This window comes from Hirundo rustica, chromosome 3 (assembly GCF_015227805.2).
Source record: "Hirundo rustica isolate bHirRus1 chromosome 3, bHirRus1.pri.v3, whole genome shotgun sequence".
Classification (NCBI taxonomy): Eukaryota; Metazoa; Chordata; class Aves; order Passeriformes; family Hirundinidae; genus Hirundo; species Hirundo rustica.
The window spans coordinates 2,484,871-2,505,083 of record NC_053452.1 but is presented as its reverse complement, the minus strand read 5'-3'; the positions used below and the strand labels follow the sequence as shown (position 1 = coordinate 2,505,083).

General features: G+C 49.4%; 1 protein-coding gene across 1 annotated transcript in view; it reads right to left on the bottom strand.

Moving 5' to 3' along the window:
• The window catches only part of SLC1A4 (solute carrier family 1 member 4), a 31,737-nt gene extending 28,391 nt beyond the window's left edge, over positions 1–3,346 (bottom strand). The window contains exon 1 of the mRNA XM_040059048.2: positions 2,820–3,346. Within this exon, the coding sequence (XP_039914982.1) occupies positions 2,820–3,346 (527 nt within the window). The remainder of the gene's footprint in view (positions 1–2,819) is intronic.
• Positions 3,347–20,213: the final 16,867 nt, after the last annotated feature.

Sequence of the window (20,213 nt, the reverse complement as noted above, 5' to 3'; positions counted from 1 at the left end):
CAGACAGATCAGACCTGGAGGTTATGGCTTATGGACAAAATAAAGGAGAGACAGCCTCTGGGTTCACCAGTGAGTCATCATTCATTTGATGCCAAAGCCCAAGATAAATCTTTTTTCCAGAGGTTGTTTCTCCATGCCTAGACGCATGTTTGTGGGGAAGCTTTAGACTTTAAAAAGGAAAACCAAGAACTAAGCTGGCTTCAAGACATCACTGCAACAATGAAAAGCAACATCTCTGGTCATTACCTAATAGACTTCCCAAAGGCAGAAATGACCTGCAGAGCCAAACAGAGACACACAGCTGTGATTTCATCTTTGCTCTTTCTTCCTTGGGTCATGTTTTACATTGGTGCTGTAAGAGGACTCAGTTTAACAATTTACAACTCATTTTTACCTTTCCTCTGAAACCAAGCAGCAGCGAAGCCTTGAAGGACACAGTCAGTCTTGTGCCACATCTGAAAACAGAGTTTTTTTCTTGCATCTAATAGAAAGTTTCATGGCCAAACGAGAGAAAAGGAGAAACAAGAGTAAGATGCTGCAAGATCCACCCACACAAAAAGCAATCCTTACAACCCTCCAGGCCTTACAGAATCAGGGCTTTGTTATCTCAAGATGAGGTTACTCTACTAAGTTCCATCAAAGCAGGGACCAAGTTCAGTGCTCAAACCAAAACACCCACGTTTTCAAGAGCAGTTAAGAAAGTAACATTACACAGCAGAGAGAGAGACCTTAGGTCCTGAAAAATCACATACTGTCTCCATCCCTCAGTCTGTCAGGGATTTGTGGTAAGACTGAAAGTTTTAGTGGTGGCTGTGTCCAAACACTGCTTTTCTGGACTGGATTTCACTGTCACTGCTGTAACAACTTGACTTCCCAACAGTGTGGCTGCAACAGCCCTCTCCTGGGGTTCCAAGGAAAAGCTGTGTTCACACGCATTCTGTGAAAGTTCCTGTCCCCTCTTCTCCTAGAAGGAAACTCCTCTGCAAGCCACCACGTTTCACCCAAGCCTCATCATTATGAGCCCTACTTTGGAATTAGGGATTTAATCCCATAGGTATCATAACCTCTCTGAAGATCTACACATGCATTTACAGAGCAGACCAAGAAACAGCTGTCTGAATTTTAGATGCTACCCATAGCCTGAAGCTCACCAGAATATCCCTGGCCTGTTCCTCAATTCCATGCTGCCAGGTGACACAGGGATGTGACACCAGCTACAGCAGGCACATCAGGGGGTGCTGGGGTAGCCACCGCTACAGGCATCTTCTCAACTCTCCCAGGTGTCCTTACTCCTCTTTTTTTTGGCAATTTTCCTTCACCTCCCTCCCCTCCATTCAACAACATATCACCACCACAGCCAGACTACCTACTCCCGTTGACCTGCTATTCCTTTTTAACATGCTGTCAGGAATTGCTGGTCCTTAATTGTCAGTGCTTAAGAGAGGGAGAGGTGAGCTGAGGACACTGAGGCTGCCAATGGAACAAACCAGACTTACTTTCTGTCCAAAGGGAACATACTCGTCTCAGGGGGAGAAAAGGACATTAACCTGAATATGTAAATACAGTTCTAGGTTTGGGGTTGGTTGGCTTTTTTTTTTTTTTTTTTTTTTTAGAAAGTCTTTTTATCTTTGTTGCCACATCCACTTGTCCAGACAGAAGAAAAAGTTATCTCAGCTGAAAAACCTGATGCATAAAAGCAAAGCAAACAATCAAAATTTAAACAAACAAACAAACAAAACCCACTCGGCTTTGTAATTACCAGGATATCCACTCAACTCAACTTTTCAGCCACTTTGCTGTGACAAAGATTCACCTCCCTTATTCTTGTGCCTAGGTGCAAAGCACAAGGAAATGCAATCGGAAGCCCAGTACTCAAAGCACCATCTGGATGCCTGCCTCGTTTGTCTGTGTGCTCTCATTTTATTTAAAAAGCCAGACAGACCTCAACAAGACATGGGCTTCGAGAAAAACAAAAAGGGTGAAGTTTGCGACTTTGCAAGGAGGAGTAAAGATACATAAAACCGCTATCGTCTAACTAGAAGTGGAAAACCTTGTTTCCAGATAGTTTTGGGGAATGCAAGTCTTGTCTTTGCAAGATGAAGAGGTAGGATGGGAAGCTCACGAACCTACAGAGCATCCTCACACTGGATGATGTTTAGGGTATTTCCTCCATGGAATTACAGGGATGCCTTTCTCTGCCCACACCTATGGGAGGGCACTCTAAGAGGCAGGTAGGCATCTGGGTGAGGAGACTGGGCAAACTGTTGGAGAATAAAAGAAAAAGGTTGTGTGAGAGGGATTAGAAGAGCTGCCTAGCCCTGCCCTGCCCGCAGGAGACAGGCAACAACAGGTAGCGGGCCAGGGGAAGGTGCCAGGCAAAGCCTGCCCTGCAGCCAGCACCCAGGAGCCGCTCTCCCTTCAGGCAGAGCCAAAAAACGGGCCTGGGCACCCAAAACTCTGAGCAAGCCTCAACTCATCCTTGCAGCCACCCAGGCAAAGTTAAAAACAAAGCGGGGAGAAGCAGAGCACCACGAAGCCTTACAGCGGGTACCTGGGCAGGGAGCCGTGCTTCTGGAGAAACCGGGATTAGGATGAGGAGGATATTAAGATGAAGAGGATAAAAAAGGAGGTTGAGAAGGAAAAAGAAAAAATGATGGGAAGGTGCATGAAGATGAGAAATTCAGGAGGATAAGAAGATGAAGGATCTTGAGAAGGAGGAGGGCTCCTCGGTCCCGGCTGCAGCGTGCAACACTGCCGGGTCTGTCATCATCCTCCAGCAGCGGGAGGGCGGGGGAAGGAGGCGAGCGGGGCGGCCTCACCTGATGAGGTCGAGGAAGGAGTCCACCGTCTCCTTGCTGGTGGGCAGCGCTCCCGGCAGCCCCAGCTGGGTGTTGAGCGCGGACGCACCGGCGCCGGGGCGGATGATGAAGCCGAGGGCGACGGCGAGGCCGGAGGCGAGCAGCGTGGTGCCCAGGAAATAGGCGAGCGCGATGCCACCCAGGCGGCCGAGCGAGCGGGTGTCCAGGCTGGCGGCGCCCGACACCAGGCTGCAGACCACGAGCGGCAGGATCACCATGCGCAGCATCCGCAGCAGCAGCTCCCCGGGGAAGGCCAGGTAGGCGACCTGCGCCGGGCCCAGCGCCGCGCCGCGCACGGCGGCCCCCAGCGCCACGCCGGCCACCACCCCCGACACCGTCAGCAGCACCAGCGCGTTGCGCCGCAGGAACCCGCGGCATCCCCGCAGCCGGGCCCCGCCGCCCCGCCGCTCCTCCGCCGCCGGGCCCTCGGCGTGGCCGTTCCGGCCCTGGCCCGCCTTGCCTTCGCCCGCCGCCGCCGCCGCCTCCATGCTGCGCCCAACGCCGGCCCCGCGTGTGCCGCTAGCGTGCGGCGCTCCAGGCACGGAATGAGCGGCGGCTCCTCCCCGCCCGGGCCCGGGAGAGGCGCCGGCCCCGCCCGGGGGAGGGAGCGCGGTGCCCGGGCCCGGCCCATGCCCGCCCGCCGGGCCCGGCTTGGCTCCGCGCCATCGCCGCCTCAGGGCCCGCGCTGCCCCCCCAGGCCCGACCCTCCGTGCCCCAGAGATCAGGCGTGTCCCCCCACGGTTTGCACCGCACCCCGCCGGTGTCACAGAGCTAACAAGGGTCCCCACAGCGTCCACCTTCGTGTCCCTGTGGGTCACGCTTGTCCCTCCGTTGTGTCCCCTCAGGATCCCCGTTGTTCGTACGCGCCGCCGAAGCGTCCCCTCAGCCGCATCCCCTCGGTGTCCCCGGGCTCACGTGTGTCGCCTCTGTTCGCCTCCGTGTCCCCGTGGCTCACACGTGTCCCCTCATTGTCACCCCTCAGTATCATCATGGTTCGTACACGCCCCTGCGGTGTCCCCACAGTTCACACATGTCCCCTCAGTGTCCCCGTGGTTCACACATGTCCCCTCCATGTTCTCGTGGTTCAGTCACATCCCCTCAGTGTCCCTACAGCTCACACATGTCCCCTCCATGTTCTCGTGGCTCAGTCACATCCCCTCAGTGTCCCTACAGCTCACACATGTCCCCTCCATGTTCTCGTGGCTCAGTCACATCCCCTCAGTGTCCCTACAGCTCACACATGTCCCCTCCATGTTCTCGTGGTTCAATCACGTCCCCTCAGTGTCCCTACAGCTCACACATGTCCCTTCCATGTTCTCGTGGTTCAATCACGTCCCCTCAGTGTCCCTACAGCTCGCACATGTCCCTTCCATGTTCTCGTGGTTCAATCATGTTCCCCCAGTGTCCCTACAGCTCGCACATGTCCCTTCCATGTTCTCGTGGTTCAATCACGTCCCCTCAGTGTCCCTACAGCTCACACATGTCCCTTCCATGTTCTCGTGGCTCAATCACGTTCCCCCAGTGTCCCCACAGCTCGCACATGTCCCCCTCAGTGTCCCCGTGGTTTGCACACATCCCCGGCGGTGTTCCCACAGCTCGCACGTCCCTTCAGAGATCCCCTCAACGTCTTCACAACTCACGCGTTTGTCCCCATCAGTGGGGTTCACGTGTGCCCCCCGTGTCCCCCTGTCCTCTCCAGGAGCCATCCTCTGCCCCAGGACAGGTCGTGTCTGCGCTCCCTGTCCGCACGGTCGAGGCCGTTCAGCAGGTCCGTGGCTTCACCAGGGGCAGGGTGACGTGGACACAGGGACTCTGAGCACCCTTCCTCGAGGAAACCCATTGTCTGAGGGGCAGACGATGGCTGTGACCGTACACGGGGCTGGTAAAAGGACACGTGGGGGCTTTCAAACCCACAAGAGCCTCGTGGGCGAGCTGTGTTTGCTTACAAGGGCACTTCCAGGAGCTCCAGCTGGTGTTTGGACTCTGTCAGGGGCTCCATTTCAGTTCGTTCCCTTGACATCAGCAAAGCACAGCCTAGCAGAAAACACGCTGTGAAAACAACCGGCCATACATCTGCTTTTCGAGTGGACTGCGCTAATTAAAGAGACTGGCAGGGCGTGAGGGGACAATAATCCTGGTTTAATAAGACTTTTCTGCTTTCCAGTCTCATGGATAGACCTGAAGATCGCTATACCATGGCTGGAGCTCCTGGGAATTGTCTGTGTGTAAATAGGTAACGTCACTGACAAGCAGTTGTGTCCAGCGCCATCCACTTTTAGAGCTTGATGAAAATTCTTCCTTCGCTCTTGCACTGAAATTAGACTCACGATTCCTGCAAATTCGTATTGATTTTGTTTTTTTTTTTTTTCCCTGATAACTTTCCCTTTGAGTAACACTTGGTTTGTGGAAGTCTGTGAATCAATGTCCCATTAAATCAGCAGAGACAGGAAACAGAGACTAAATAGGAAAACAAGTGTCTGCAAACACTTTTAAAGACATACAATTCCACAAACCTCAAAAGGAACAAAAAAAATTACGTAGATCTTTTAAAATCAGGTTTGAATTTTTTTCTGCAAATAGGTTTGTGAATAATAAACAATTATTCCCCATAATTGTTTCTTTCTCCATCAGAAGCATTTCTAAAATGGTTATTAATTAATATTTTCAGATCGTTCCTTGTGAAAATGCCATGCTTCATTTTTTCCTTGCATTTTCCCCTGCCATTCTCTCCTGATCTCACCCTTTTTTCTTTCCATTTACCCATGAAAAGGGGAAGAGAAAAGCAGGAAAGACAACAGAAAACTATAAAATAAAAATACGGAAATCCGTTCCGTGTTTCAGCTGAGAAAAGATTCTAAAACCAAACAACAAACATACATGCTGTTCCCTTGTGCAAACTGAAACCAAGGGGAGAAATTCGGGAAAGTGTCAACAAGAAGCATGTATTAATTTAGAAAACTCATTGATAGCGGCACACACACGAGACCAGAGCAAGAACTAACACAGAACCTTTTCCAGCATGTGACAGTAGACTCCTTCTTCTCTTGGAATATCCCCCCATGTCCCTGTGGGACCGACCTTGCTCAGAGCAGTGCCATGAGAACAGCCAGGTGACCTGCAGGAACACATACCTCCAGAACTGCAGATCCCACTGAAAGTCCTTTTACCCATGCTGAGGCTGTTTGGTGATAACCAACCCTTCAAAAAGAACACTTTGACATAGGGATGCTGGTGTCGAGCTTCCTGGTCAGTGACACCATGAGAATTCCCCTATTTCCCCTTCCTTTTCCCGCCCCCTCTTGATTTTTTGGTCCAAATACTGATCCCAACAGTTATCCTTCCTCTCTTGACGTATCTCCAGATGACAATGCTTTTGCCAACAAGAAGATGACAGAGCACATGAACCTCCCACCATACGAGTGGACATCATCCCAAAGACGTTCCAGGCAAAGCTAACTGTTTTCCCACCCTGTGAGAGTTCATGGATGGCTGCAGTGATGAATCCTGAAGCCTGCTGGCTCATTCAGTAGTAATCGTTGACTGATCCATTGTGTCATGTTTTCATTTCAGCGCTTGTAGATCTTGGGAGCTTTCCAGTGAGTGAGTCTGCGTGTTTCCAATGTCCACCCCGCTGGTGCTTCTAAATTAGGGGTTTTGACTTTCCCTGTTGGAACCTGAAGATTCTTTTTTTGGCTTAAGTGGCTTTCACCGGCATAGGGGTAGGGTGCTTCCCCCAGAAATCAGCAGAGGGGCCATGAACAGGTGACAACAACAACAACAACAACAACAAAACAACCAGAAAAAAAAAAAAAATAGAATTTTTAAAAATCCTTTTGCTTTCAGCGAAAAAACAGCCAATATAATTTTCACCCCTGGCCCAGGAAAGAAGATGTCATGCTGTTTTCCAGTCCAAATCAACTTGACACCGGTTTTTGATGGTAGGTATTTGAAATTCCGGCCTCAGTGGAAGGAATGAATAAATCTTAATGGCTCTAAGGGAATCAGGTCCTTCCCTTCTATGTTTCACCTGCACATCAGTGCAGATGGACGCTTATAATAGGGTCTATGTAATCTAGCTGTTGCTTCCTAGAAATGTAGGATTTGGATGCCCCTAGGAAACAGTGGCGATTGTTTTCCGCACCTGCGGAAGGTCAGCGCAAAGACTGGAGGAAATCAGATTTGAATTTCTTTTCCAGGGGAGGAGAGGAAGGCCTTCAAAGAGCTGTTTGCAGCTCCCTGAGTCTCCCGCCTGATACAGACAAGTCTCAGCACTTGGCACAGGTTAGAGCGGCCCTCAGGCCACATTTCCTGCAAACCTGCACAGCAGCAGAGCACACTCGCTGTGCCAACTCCGCTTCCCCCGTCTTCCTGCTGCTGTTTCCCTCTCCTAAGACCGGCAAGGTCATCTGCAGCTTTTTCCTTGGGTCTGGCTGCTGTTTGCTCCCTGTTCTTGGGAGACCCAACGGAAACATCAGCAGACTTCGAGACAAGTCGTCATCTCCTGCTTTGATCCAAAGTAGTTTGGAGACTGATGCCTCAAAGGCATGGCGGGGAGGAGGGAGCAAGATGAAAGGGAAGAGGGCAGGAAAGAGTTGCATTTTCTAGTCATGTTTCTCAAGAGAAGCTTGAATAAAGGTGCTCCCGAACATGCCAACGGAGATGTGCTGGGCAGCGTCCAGTGTCCTAAGGGGCTGTATCGTAGTGTGGCCTTTTTCTAAGGAAGATTCATGGGGAGCGCATGGGAGAGATCTTGTTTTCTACTGAGCAAAATGAAGTCCTCAGAAGAGCCACAGCACGAGAGCTGTGGCAGGAGGACCTAGAGCACTTTCTTGGTATGCAGACTTTAGTTTGGCAAGAAGAATTTGTTGGGCCTGGGATGCCAAGCAGTTTGGACAGACTCCAGCCCCTTTGCAGAAATCTTTTCCGCCTGCATCTGGGAGGAATGTGAGATGCGTTCTTCGACTCTTCCCAGTACTCCTGGCCTGCTCTCTTCATTGCAAGCTGGATGCAGGACCAGCCACCCATGCATAGTTACCTGGATTTACCAGATTTCAAGACTTCTGAAACCACAGAAAGAAACCCCCTGGCTTCCCGTGATGACAGAGCCAAAGAATATTGCTCTGGTCCTGCTTCATTTAGGTTCCTGGCCAGCAACAGTCCCAAACACAATCCTACCACAGTGTCACATGTTGATTTAGCATTTCTCCAGGCTGGCTAAGTGCTCACAACTGATCGAAAATATTCCGAGTAGGAAAAAAAAAAAAAAAAAGGTTGTCTGTAAATGCATTTTCCAATAGCAGAGGCAGGCAAAGAATTTTGCAAATACCACTTGCTTGCCCAAACTCCAACAAAATATAAACTCTGCAGACAGGCATGGTTGACCTAGGGTAAATATTTAACTTTATCCTTCAAAGGCACATGCAGTTTTACCAGAAAGAAGATGAAAAATATAGAATAATGCCCATACACGTACCTTGTTTATCCTAAGGATCCTAGATGGCCCAAAGTTATATTGAGGCAGAAGTAATTTTAAAACTGGGTGTGTTGTTCCCTTTTTCAAAACCATCATAATATAAGAATATGAAGAAAAACCAATCATGCCCCAAGAATAGTAGAATTCTCTCCTTCATAAGCTCTCCCTGAGGTTTTTCTTTCAGTTTAAAGCAAGGAAAAGCAGGGGAAAGTAGGAGAAAAGGGCAAGAACAAGCACAGACATTCAAGATCTTGGATATGTGACAACCTGTCCTAGCAGGGGACATTGCCTCTAGCTGGTGGAGGAAATTCAGGGTCAGGCTTTTCAAAACAAGCAGGGCTGATCTGAAAACAGGCTGTGGGATCTCCCCTCGCAGTGAAGCTGTGCTACCGAAGAAGCGAGGGAAGCGACCAGAGCGTCTCAGCCACGGCAAGCATGCTTGAATGAAGAGCTTGAAAATGCTCCAAGTGCCTGCTGATTTCTCCCATGGCAGTGCCTTGTCACTGGCAGGAGGTGGGTAAGTTGGACACCTGAGGGTTTGCCTGGCATTCAAGGATCCATACACAAGCAGAGTGTGCACTGATTTACATCAGTTGTATGGGGTATGCTGTAAAAAGCTACATTGGGAGGGAGGGGGGAAAAAAAAAGGTGTGGGCGATTTCTGAACGTTGATTGTGATTCAGTGGCTAGAAGCAACAAGGGGAATCTCTATCCTTACACATTTTATCCCTGATTAGGGGATGACAATGAATACCGTATCCCTGATTATGGGTGACAGTAATCTGGGATGACAGCGAACAGGAATGACAAAGCTTCTGCCAAGGAACATCGGCGACTGGGCAGCTGCCCTTTGCCCACTGCAAGGCTGTCTTCCCATGCCCCCAGCTCTCTGCAGGACGTGGCAGTGGCAACACCAAGGAGCTATGAGAGCCAACACATCTCTGAGAAGCAACTGGAAAAGAACATAAGGGTAAGCACAGCAAGAATGTGATATTTTCAGAGAACGCTTTCCAAGTATCCAACAATCTGCAACTCGGCTGTTTCCAGGTGGTCCTTTGATTTAAAAGCCTTCCATTAATTTTCCGCCTGGAAATTTGTCTGCTGTGGTTTTTTTTAACCCCATCATCTCTTTTCCAGAGAAGTGGTTGGTGTTCTGCAGAGCTCACTGCATGCTTCTGTCACCCTCTGCACCTCTCCTGGTGGGGCCAGGTAGCTACCAGGACTGAATCCACTAAAAATCTCTATTTTTGCTACAGTCGCTGAGATACAGATTTAAAAAGGTGTTACAGCCTTTTGCTTCTGTCCTCCAAGGCTGCTGTTCAGCCACCAAGTGCAGTTCCCTCCTTCATGAGGAAGGGAATTTCGCACTCTGGCTCGGCAGGTGTTATTAGCCTGATGAGTCTCATAAGGCTGTAGGTCTCTGAGGCTGTCAGTCCTTGAATTTCTGCTCAGAGGTCATCTCAGGCAGCTCCTCAGCGGAGGTTTCTCTTCAGCCAACCTGCCTATTTTTGTGAAACTCACAGAAAGACACCTCCTGTGAGATTTCCACCCTTCAGCAAAATACGCAGTGGAATTGCATGTTGGAATCCAGTGCTGTTAATGAGGGACGGGCTGATGGAGTCAAGCAGAGACACATCTCCCAGTGCATGTGCCAATGTACCTGGCTAAAACTCACCTTTATGTTTACTGTTGTCCCAGCTCTCCGTGTGATTCACAAAGTAGTTCCCCTGATACGGGAGAGAGGGCTGATGCAGATTTTCTCTTTAAACCCGAAAAGAGCCATAAAAATGTGTGGAAATACAGGGCAGTGACATACATCTAAGGGAGACGGTAAATGCATACTCAAAAGGAAGGAGAAACACAGAATTGTGTGTGATGAGTCTGCGGGTTAATATGAAAATAATCCCAAAGTCTTTGAAGTCACGGCAGGGTGCTGCATTACCTTTCTTCCCAACATGTTTGCATCATGGAAAATGAGCTTTTTGCTGCTAAAGTCCACAGTTTCAGACACATTTCTTAGCTGGACCTAGGAAAGTACATAGGTACCTGATGTTTTTCTGGGGCTTGTATTTCTCAGTGATCTCACAGCCTTTGAGAATCTGAGCTTACTTTATCTGTTGTATCTACAATTTTCAAAGCTGCCTAGGCTTCTGTAGGTATGTGAGATAACTGCTGGGAGCTCCAAAAGCCCTTTTACTCACCTAAACTGGAGCAATTTTAGCTCCCTAACGAAGCAGCATCATTATCACTACCAGGCAAAACAAAACAAACAATAACATACCTGTGCAGAGTAGATTACACACCACTGTGCACTGTGGCTGTATAACAGTCCTGTTACTGCAGGTTTTGGACCAACAGCCCAGCTGGGAATTAAGATGAGAAAAACAAGGCAAGAGGAGCGTGGACTTTCCACCTGCCTGAGGCCAGAGCCAAGACCTCCTGCATCAGGGAGCGCAGTTCACCTCTGGCACAGTGCAGGCACGGAGCAGGGAGTCCAGCCCCAGGGTGAAGCCCCTGATCCTGCACCAGGGCTGCTGATCTGTGGGACACGTGTGCTTCTTTGTTACCCTGGTTTTTCTGAGCCTTTTGATTTTCTTAAATGGAGTCAGATCTTTTTATTTATTGTACAATATTAAGAGCAGTTTTCTACCTTTCCCACAGATGTAACATAAACAAATCCTTTGTTTTTCATTCTCTGTCCTTTGCATATTTCTAACCTGAAAACAATTGTAACTGACAATTGGTCTGGCCACTGAGGCTGAGGGGTGGAAACCCCAAAGAGCCAATCTTCTGCTAGACCCACAAATGTATAAAAAGTAAGAAATAAACAAAGGGGCTCTCTTCTCTCCGTTCTCTCAGCTAGGAGCTGGATCGGAAGAACCTCTGCGAAAATCTCTTGTCTGCATGTGACTGCTTTGTGTGTCTCGGTGACACTTCTTGGGGGTGGCTGAGGAGGTCCTAACTCAGCCTTGTTACCCCCAGCTTGCAAAGGAGCTTTGAGAGAAGTGAAGAGAGGCAAAGCCACCCTCCACCCCTTGCTCACCTTTTTTTCAGAGGTGACTGAGTGGCTCCATTGGCAGCAGAGGATATGCTGAGCTGAACCACCACAGCTTTCTGGTGGGTAAGGAGAGGCAGCAGAGGCGGCTGCTGGAGCAGACTGAAAGTTGTTTGGTTTTTTTTTTTTTTTTTTCTGAGTGCCACAGGAAAAGAAACCATTATGAGAGTGTGCTAAAAGCCTATTCATTGCTAAGGAAAGAGCTGCTGAAGAATGTGGGATGTATGCCGAAAACTGCCAGCCAGAGCAACAGAGAGATTATTAAAGCCCTTTGCAAAGACCCCCATCTCCTTCCTTTGGCAGTGGCAATTCTGGACATGGAGTCGTTTCGGCCCTGCCCATTGAAACCCTGTAAATAGCTGTCTGCATGGAGGCAGAAGCTGGGTTACTGCTGAGGGGGGTTTTCGTGTGGGAACTGTAGGTAGCGAACTGTGGCTGTTCTCAGCTGTGCTCCTCAGCGGCGAGCAGTGCTGGTGGCACTTCAGGCTGGCTGATTGAGCAGGGGCTGTGCGCACAGGAAGCTGGGGCTAGGGAGACTCTCAGTCTTCCCGTAGGAATATCTTGTCCTGAATCTGCAACTATCTGACTGCTGTCTCCTGCTTTCTCTGTCCCAGTTTCCTGCCTGCTCTTACATTTCTTTCTCCTACCCCGCCTTAGCTTTTTATCTCCTCGGTGTTGTTTGGGATGAGTGAGACAAGCCCTAGCCAAGGAGAACCCATCCAAGGAACAAAGCCCCGGAGCAATGACTCCTGCAAGACAGGCTGTCCCCTTTGCTCTCTAAGGTGAAGCTGATCCTGTGAGATTGCTGTGCCCGCAACTATTTTGTTTTAGGACCTGGTGCACTCCCTCCCTGCACGCTCAGCCTGGTGGAAGCTCAGTAGTAGGTGCTGTACAGACACATCAGGGAAACCCCCGCCCCATCAAGGGTTTCTGCAGGGTGAGTAGAGAACTGGAGGCACAGGAAGGTAAAGAGACATGCCCAGGATTACCCAGTACACCCAGCTCTTAAATCTGCTTTGACCCGTGCTGTCCCCTCTGGCACCTGTATCACATATTCAGACTCAATAGCACAGCTCCAGGCTGGGAGCATTGCTTCCTTGCCTCTAGGAATGGCATGGCAGGGAACCAGCAGGAAGGAGGAGGTGGGGCTCTGCCCTCCCAGGCGTTGAGATGGTCTATTAACTGCTCCTGGCTCCAAGGAGACTCCAACATGACCACTTCCATACCCAAGGGTTTAAAATTCATGAGTCAGGTCCCTTCAAAAGCATGAGACTTTATGGTTTCAAAAGCATAAGACTTTATGGTTTCAAAAGCATAAGGTTTGAAAGAAAAATAAGCGCATGCTCTTAATTCGCCTTTGGTACTGGAACCCTTGGATCACATTTTTGAGTTTTTAGCCCAAAAATCAGTGTTTATTCTGCCTTTTGGTTAGGCAACATGGAGCACCTTCCTTGTCTACCCACTCAGATATGTTCATGAGACTTTTCAGAACCTGAAGTCTTTGAGCCCTCTGACCCTCTGTTCACCTTCACTAAATTTGGTTGATGGGTTCAAGTTGTGAGGGAATCAGCAATCATGCCCACACACAGTACCCTTAACTAACCTTTGTGTCCTTTGAAAATGGGACAGAAGTAGAGATGTCCAAGGTTACCTTTTTAAGGATACAACAAAATCATCTTGGAGTGGAGGAAAGACATGGAAACACTTCATGTGTTGGAAGAGCAGCTCAGAGGCTGGTCCAGGAGTCTCCCTGGAAAGAAGGAAGCACATTTAATAACCAAACTCAGCTGAAGCAAAACCATAGAAAACAAACTGCCTGCACCAGGAATTTGGGGGAAGGGCCAGTGGTGGGAAAGGGGGAGAAAAGAGCACAGAGTATGATTTAGTTCAAGTGAAAACAGAGACTATCTGAAGAATATAACAGGGAGGTGCGTGTTACAACTGGCCAGGATGAAAAGAATCGGTTAAGAAAGAAGGAGAGGCAAAGACATCTTCAGGAGTAATTGACAGGGAGATCAGATTTTCAGGCAGAGCTCAGGCATGTCAGCTAAGAGAGCCTTGTGAGTGCTGCATGATGCTTAATCCACAAGGCATCCAAAATTCCAGTAACAATATCCACTACAAGCCAGCAGATGCACTGCTTCACCTACACCCTTGGGGCTCAGAAAAATACCGGTGTTTGGAGGTTTGCCCTTCCTTCCCCACATCCATCCCGAATCCTGACTTGCCTCTGCAGGGGCCACAGCTCCTAACAAGACAGAAATGGAGACGTTCAGCTGGGCTCAGCTACTGAACGGTCAGAGATCTGCCTGCAAAAGCCTCATGGCATTTTCACCCCAGTTCAACCTGGAGATGAATGGCTGAGATGGGAGTACAAGTCATTTTGATCTCTCTGGTTTACCTACCCAGAATTAAGTGGTGATGTTCTCATAAGTTCTTCTCTAGGACACCGTGTGCACCGCCAGGAAGGGTTCAGATAGCCCCAGCGCTGCAGCACATTTATGCAAGTGGTGGCTGGGTGGTGCTTGGTCCCTGAATGATCTAGTACTGAGCAGAAAGAAAGGGGAGCAATAAGGATTCTCCAGGATGTGCACAAGGATGAATTACCACGGTGACAGGAACTGGCCACCCCTTGCTCCCAGCTGGAAACAGCGAAAGGAAAAATTCCGAGATTTCAAAACGTTGGGAAATTTGTCATTACAAATGTCAAAATTTTGAGAAGGGGAATGGGGACAGGAGGTCCCTGTGGTGGGTCTTGCAAGGTAGGTAGGAGGTAGGAAACTCCTTCATGGTAAAACACCACTTCCTCTAATTTCTGCTCGATCCAAAGTGCAGCAGGAGCAGCTGGGCGCTGCCGTGTCCCACCCTTGGCAGCGCAGTCATCTGTCTTGTTGATTCAGTTCATTCCCAGTGGGACAGATGGGGCAGGATTTGGCCCTTTGTCTCTAGATGTCTGTCCAATCTGTGGGCTTGCAAGCAGCGAACCGTAAAAAAGGAAGAGTTGACAATTAAATGCTCAAATTCTACTAGGACTTTGTCCAGAGTGGGCTAAGCAAACAAGTACAGATGGAGCAACCTATGATCTGCACAGTTCCATGAGCTGTGCAGTTAAGGGTGCACTCTACGCTGCTTAGTTCGCTTTAATCATACTAATTTATGGCCCAGGTTTCTTGCTTAATTACCCAAATGAAGGATGAAAAGTGAACACACAGAATTAAGTCTTGACTTGTTAATCTGCCTTATAACCTCCATTGCTGAGCTGGGAGAGCTGTGTTCATTTGGTGCCTGGATGTTTAATGTGGTTGTTCCCGTGGTGCAGGAAACGGTGAGGAATCAGCAAAGAGAGGGACTGAGCCGATCAGCAGCCCTCAGCCTCAGGGCCTCTCAGTAAAGACTGAGTCAGTGGCCATATGATGTCCTTGGGAGGGCTGTTTTGGGTGAAGGGGGATGCAAACTTTTGAGCTACCGCTGCTGGGCACGACACAGCATTTGCCCGCACATCTGGAGCAAAGTTCCCACTTCATCCCCAAATGGTTCCCCCAGAACTCAGCATCCCCAGCCAGCTCCACCAAGCTCTGGTTGCATTTTTGCTCACAGGACATCGACCGCTGTTGCTCAAGTGGAACAAGGCAACACCATCTCTTGTGCCTCCAGAGGTCTGAAGAGGACCTCAGGGAAAATGGCACAAAATCTTCCCTGCATTCGCGTTTTCAGACAGGAAGCTGTTTTCAAAGGATGAATTCTAGCGATAAGGCGGGGTTGGTTTTTTCCCCACTTTGAATCCAATCTTTTTCTAGTTCCCTCCATACTGTCAAATAGGAAAATTAATTAAAAAAAAAAAATCTGATGCAAATGCCTCTGTTTTCTTTTGTCCTCCCCTCTTTTTTTCTTTCTGATGCTTTTAATTTTTGGACTTATTCTATTATCGGATAATTGCATTGGCTAATTGCATTTAAACAATTTTAGCAAGATTGGGTAATCAAATTCAGAGCAATTGGGCTGAAAATGCACAGAATCTGGTAGAAGTATTTCACAAGAGGTTGAACTAGATAAACAAGAAGGGATGTGTTAGTTTGTGTGAGGATAGACACGCATTCTTAGGGTACATGGGTCCAACTCCCAGACAGGAAATGGCATATTCATGACTCTGGGCCCTTCCCCACGACCTGGAATACATGGAAAATAATTCTGACTGACAATGGAGGGAACTTGTAAATATAGCCCAGATTTTAATTAACACCAGGTAAACCAATTCCAGAAGTGAAAACCCCACAAATATCTTAGGAGCTTCTCTTGTCACTGTGTCAGAAGCCTCACCGGCAAATACAGATATTATTTCTAAATGCATCAGTTGAAATTCAAATTCCCAATAATTCGAATTTCCAGTAATTAAACTGTTGCAGCCAGGTCTGCAGCTGTACTCTTGGCTCTCTTGCAGCCAGCGGGAAAACAACAACTCTCTTTTAACCTTGTGCATATTTTGAAATAATTTCCTGGGAGCTTTTCGCCCGCCATGTGCAGAGCAGGTATCCAGCATGAAGGGACATGGGACACATGAAGTTTTACCCCGTTTCTTGTTGCTGGCTCCTTCTCCCTGTGGCTGCTCATGTCATGCAGAGTTTCCTCTTCCATGTGGGAAGTCTGTTGGGAAATGCAACAGATTTTTGGTGGAGGTTTCCTGGGCAAACCCAGCAGTGCTGGTGATGGAGCCCTGTACACTTCTCACGGCCGTGCTGCTTCTCAGTCCCTCACTGCACACAAGTGAGAAGAGCACTGTGCTTTGGTCCTGGTGAGGAAGTGAAATCCTCTCATTTTCTGCTCAGAGGGAAGGAGCAGGCAGGAATTGCTCGTCTAAAAGCCCACCACCAACACCTCGGATGTAGCTAAAGGAATTTGCAGAGCCTAGGATGAAACTTGCACCAGTCTGCCTGTTCACCCCTCCTTCCTCTATCTCCCTCTCTCATCTGAGAGCAAGGCACAAGTTTGTGAGTCACAGGCAGACTAATTTCAGAGAAGCCACTTCTGAGAGCCTCTGGCTCCTGGATGAGATGCTGGCCCTGCTGGAGCAAACCTCCCGCCAATCCCACCGAGGCATCCGACTGAGATAAAACAAGGCAAAACTCTCCTCATTAAATAACCCTGGCAGAAATCATTTCACAAAGGGCATCTTGTTGATAGCAAAGACTTCAGGTCAGGGCTGGGACTCCAACACATCTGCCACAATGTCCACACTTGGTATGATGAGGAGTGACGGTGAGCAAAGCCAGGAGAACGAGTCTGAGCCGAGCGCTTCGGCCTTGGGCTTTTCTGAGCATTGCAGCCTGTGTGGGCACAGGTCTGGGCAAAGCTCGACATTTCCCAGCTGCAGAATTTAATTTTGCCGCTCCAGGCACAAGGAAGTGAGGCACATGTTGTATGGGAAGGGGATGGTGGGGACAGATCTTGGGCGATGAGCTGCTGCTCCCATTGGAGTAAGAAAGACGGGAGACTGGTGGGGGGAAATCTCAGGGGAAACTCTAAATACTGCAAAATTACAAGACACCTGCAGCTTTGACATAGATGACAGGGCCATAGTTGCCTGATTTTCCATAAAACCTCACAGATTTCACTACCAGTGCGGGTTTTGGCTTTTCCGCTGGTGTACACAAACCCCACAACCATACGGACAGCAACCACAGCAGCAGATGTTGTCAGTGCTCCCCTGCTATTGCACTGCCCACCCAAGCAGAGAAGATGCTCTCAAGGGGAGGGTGAAGGTCTGGCCCATGTGGTTCGTACCCCTGAGCTCCAGCTCCTCTGCAAGAAGGAGCAGGGGGGTCTGACATTGTGCTGGGGTCTTGGCCAGTTTGGATCCTGCGGTGCACAAAGTCAGTGTGCCTCGGGGAAACTGGTGTTCTCTCACACCCAGGCACCTCCCCTGGGACAAGAGCCTCTTGTTTTCCCCTCCAGTGCCACTAAGATGAACCTTGCTGGAGCTACACTACGTCAGGATCTAGACATGTCTGATGTGTAGACAATGTGAAACCCGAAGTGCTGGCATAAGGCCCAGAGACATTTACTTTAAAATAAAGAGCAGGGTATGACCGTGAAAGGAGAGACGCACTGTGTGCACAAAGGGTTTGGGATTGGTCACAGGCCAGCACCACAGCAGCTGTCATCCCCTGAGGTGGACATAGTGGTGCCTGGAGACAGCAGTCGCCTGCTCTGGCCTGCAAAAGTGGAGTGTGCTTTGCGCTTGCCAAGGAGGTATCTTCTGGAGGTGGAAAAAGCAGGGCTCTCCCAGCACAGTCGTGTCCTTTTGGCGGTGTAGCTCTTGTGGGGTGTGCAGTGAGTGCCCACCATGTGGCACCAGTCCTGGGTAGGCTTGCCCAGCCTCTCTCTGCAGCTCAGAGGGATTTGATGGCCATCTGCTACTCTCTCTGCATGTAGGGACTGGGTTTCTGAGTGCTGTGAAAGTCTTTTCTCTAGTCTGGGCCCTCAAAAGAAGCACTGTAGCTCTTCCAAAGGTTTCCTCCAAACATCTAAGGGAATCATTAGCTGCAGCGCAGCTCCAAAGTAAACTAAAGATTTCTGAGCTCCTAAGGGTTCTCTCTCTTTGGGAAAAGAAGCTTGATCCCATGTCAGCACCACAAGCAGGGTTACCCTAAGCCCTCCTGGCTGCCAGCACCAGCAGAGGCCCCATGGTGTGACACTGAGCATTTCCAGCTGAGCAGTCTCACTTCACTTGCATTTTATTGCCCGGGCATGACTCCTACGTATCCTTGCTGATGGACGAGTTCACAGCCAGCGTGCCAGGCTGGGCACAGCCTGTCCTCTGAACTGAGCCCGAGGTGCTGCAGGCACCACCAGCCTGGGGTCACACCACGCTTTTGGCTCAGGAGGTGTTTGTGCTGCACTTTCCTCACTTGGGTCCTCATCTGCCCCGGCGAGGTGGAACTGGCCAAGGCTGCCCGAGCGGAAGGGCCCTCAGGTAAAATGCCCTGCCGAGAGAGGATGCAGTGTTGTTTTACAAACCCTCCTTCAGCAGGGTGCCACATCAGCTTGGGCTGCCTGACTAAAGTGTTTTGCTCCTCTCTAGGGATCATTTTCACTAGGGTGAACCCAGGATTTGCATCCACCCAGGTTGGGGGGGGCGGATATCCCCCTGTTCTATTTGAAGAACCAAGCAGAAGTTTTCATTCCCCTAGTGACCCTGCTAGTGACCCTCTGCTGCTTTGCTCTCTGGACCATGCTGCTGGTCCCTTTCCTCTGCTTAAGGCAGGGGCAGCTTTCCGTTGAACAGATCCCGGAATCCCAACTGCAAACTCTGAGCAGCTCCTGCCATAAACCGCCCCCCAAGCGAGCACACAGAGCAGGGTCAGGAGACACTGACACCTCCTGGTAGTGTCTCACTGGGAAATGACCCACCAGGCATCGCCTGAGAAACTCTGCTTTGGGGCATACCCAGCACGACACGCTGGGTTTTACTCTGCTGCGCAGGACACCTTGGAACCTGGTCTTGCTTCGAGGTGTCAGGAGATTCTGCGTTTTCACGGTTGTTTCCTCATTGTTTATCGACTCACGGTTTCCCTGCCAAGGTGGCTGTTTAGCTTCAAACAAATCCATTCAGCTTTTAAAGGCAGTTTCAGCACACAGCTCGGCGTTTGCTGATTTTGCAGACATTTTCTTCAATTTTTTGGAGAACATTTTCACGTTTCACCAGCCCATCTGGTGAGCCCAGCAACCTGGGCAAACATTTCTGTGTCCTTTCCCCTCAGGATAAACCCGACTGTGCCATTGCTCAGGGACTCACAGGCCACATCATCTCACTGTTGGTCCCCTGAGGTCCATTTAATTTTTGCAACGGGAATTAAATGGGGAGAGCTTGCTGATGAGAAAATACCAGGGTGGATGAAAGTCAGGCTCAAGTACCTCCCTTGCATCTCTAACAGAAGTGAAACACAAATAAAAATTATTGCAGCAGATGCCAATCAAGTTCCACATCTCTTCTTACCAGGAGCAAGTCAGGGCACTGAGCCTCAATATTTTGAAGTTGTTCATGAGACAAGGAGCGTCACAAAATAACATCGTCCTGGAAAAATAGACTAGAAATTATTCTCTGCGTTTTTCAAGGAAAAAAAGGCGGGGAAAAGCAGCAATCTTACTTGATTTATCCTAATAAATACTTACTGTTCCTTAAATAATAGAAGAAATAATGAAGAGCATAGCTCAAACCAAGCTCAGCCTGTTGGAATAACTTTACCATTTCTGGCTTTCGTAAGGAGGTTGCGAAAATTCCCACCCTGTGAACCTCAGCTTTGAGATGCTGTCGGTACCGGACCCCCTTGTCCCTCCATCACCTCAGGGCTCGGACCCCGGCGGGCTGGGAGACGAAGGCAGCGGAATGAAGGGAAAAGCGAAGCTATTTTGATTGCACAGTGCCACCCACTGTCGGACAGACAGACGGCGCCGGGGCTTGCTGCTCCCATCGGAAACAGAGATATTTATCTGAGATAAATCATTCTGAAGCCTAAGAGAGACGTCTGTATGGCAGCTCTCTGCATACAGAAGCATATATACACTCGGATATATACATACTGCTGGAGCCAGTTTTATATTGCATATCTATAATATGATATAAATATTGTCTCCATCGATCAATATCTGTGTACCATTCTGATGGGTCACAGAAAGCTGAGATGAAGTGAGTGGAGATCCAGCGAGGAGGAGACCTCGCCGGAAAAGCTCTGGGCGGGTCTGGAGGTCACCAGTGACTGGGAAAACACGTCAGCTGGGTGCCAGCCCCCCGTGGGTGGCCTGCAGGTGTAGAAGGGACAGCCAAGGAGAT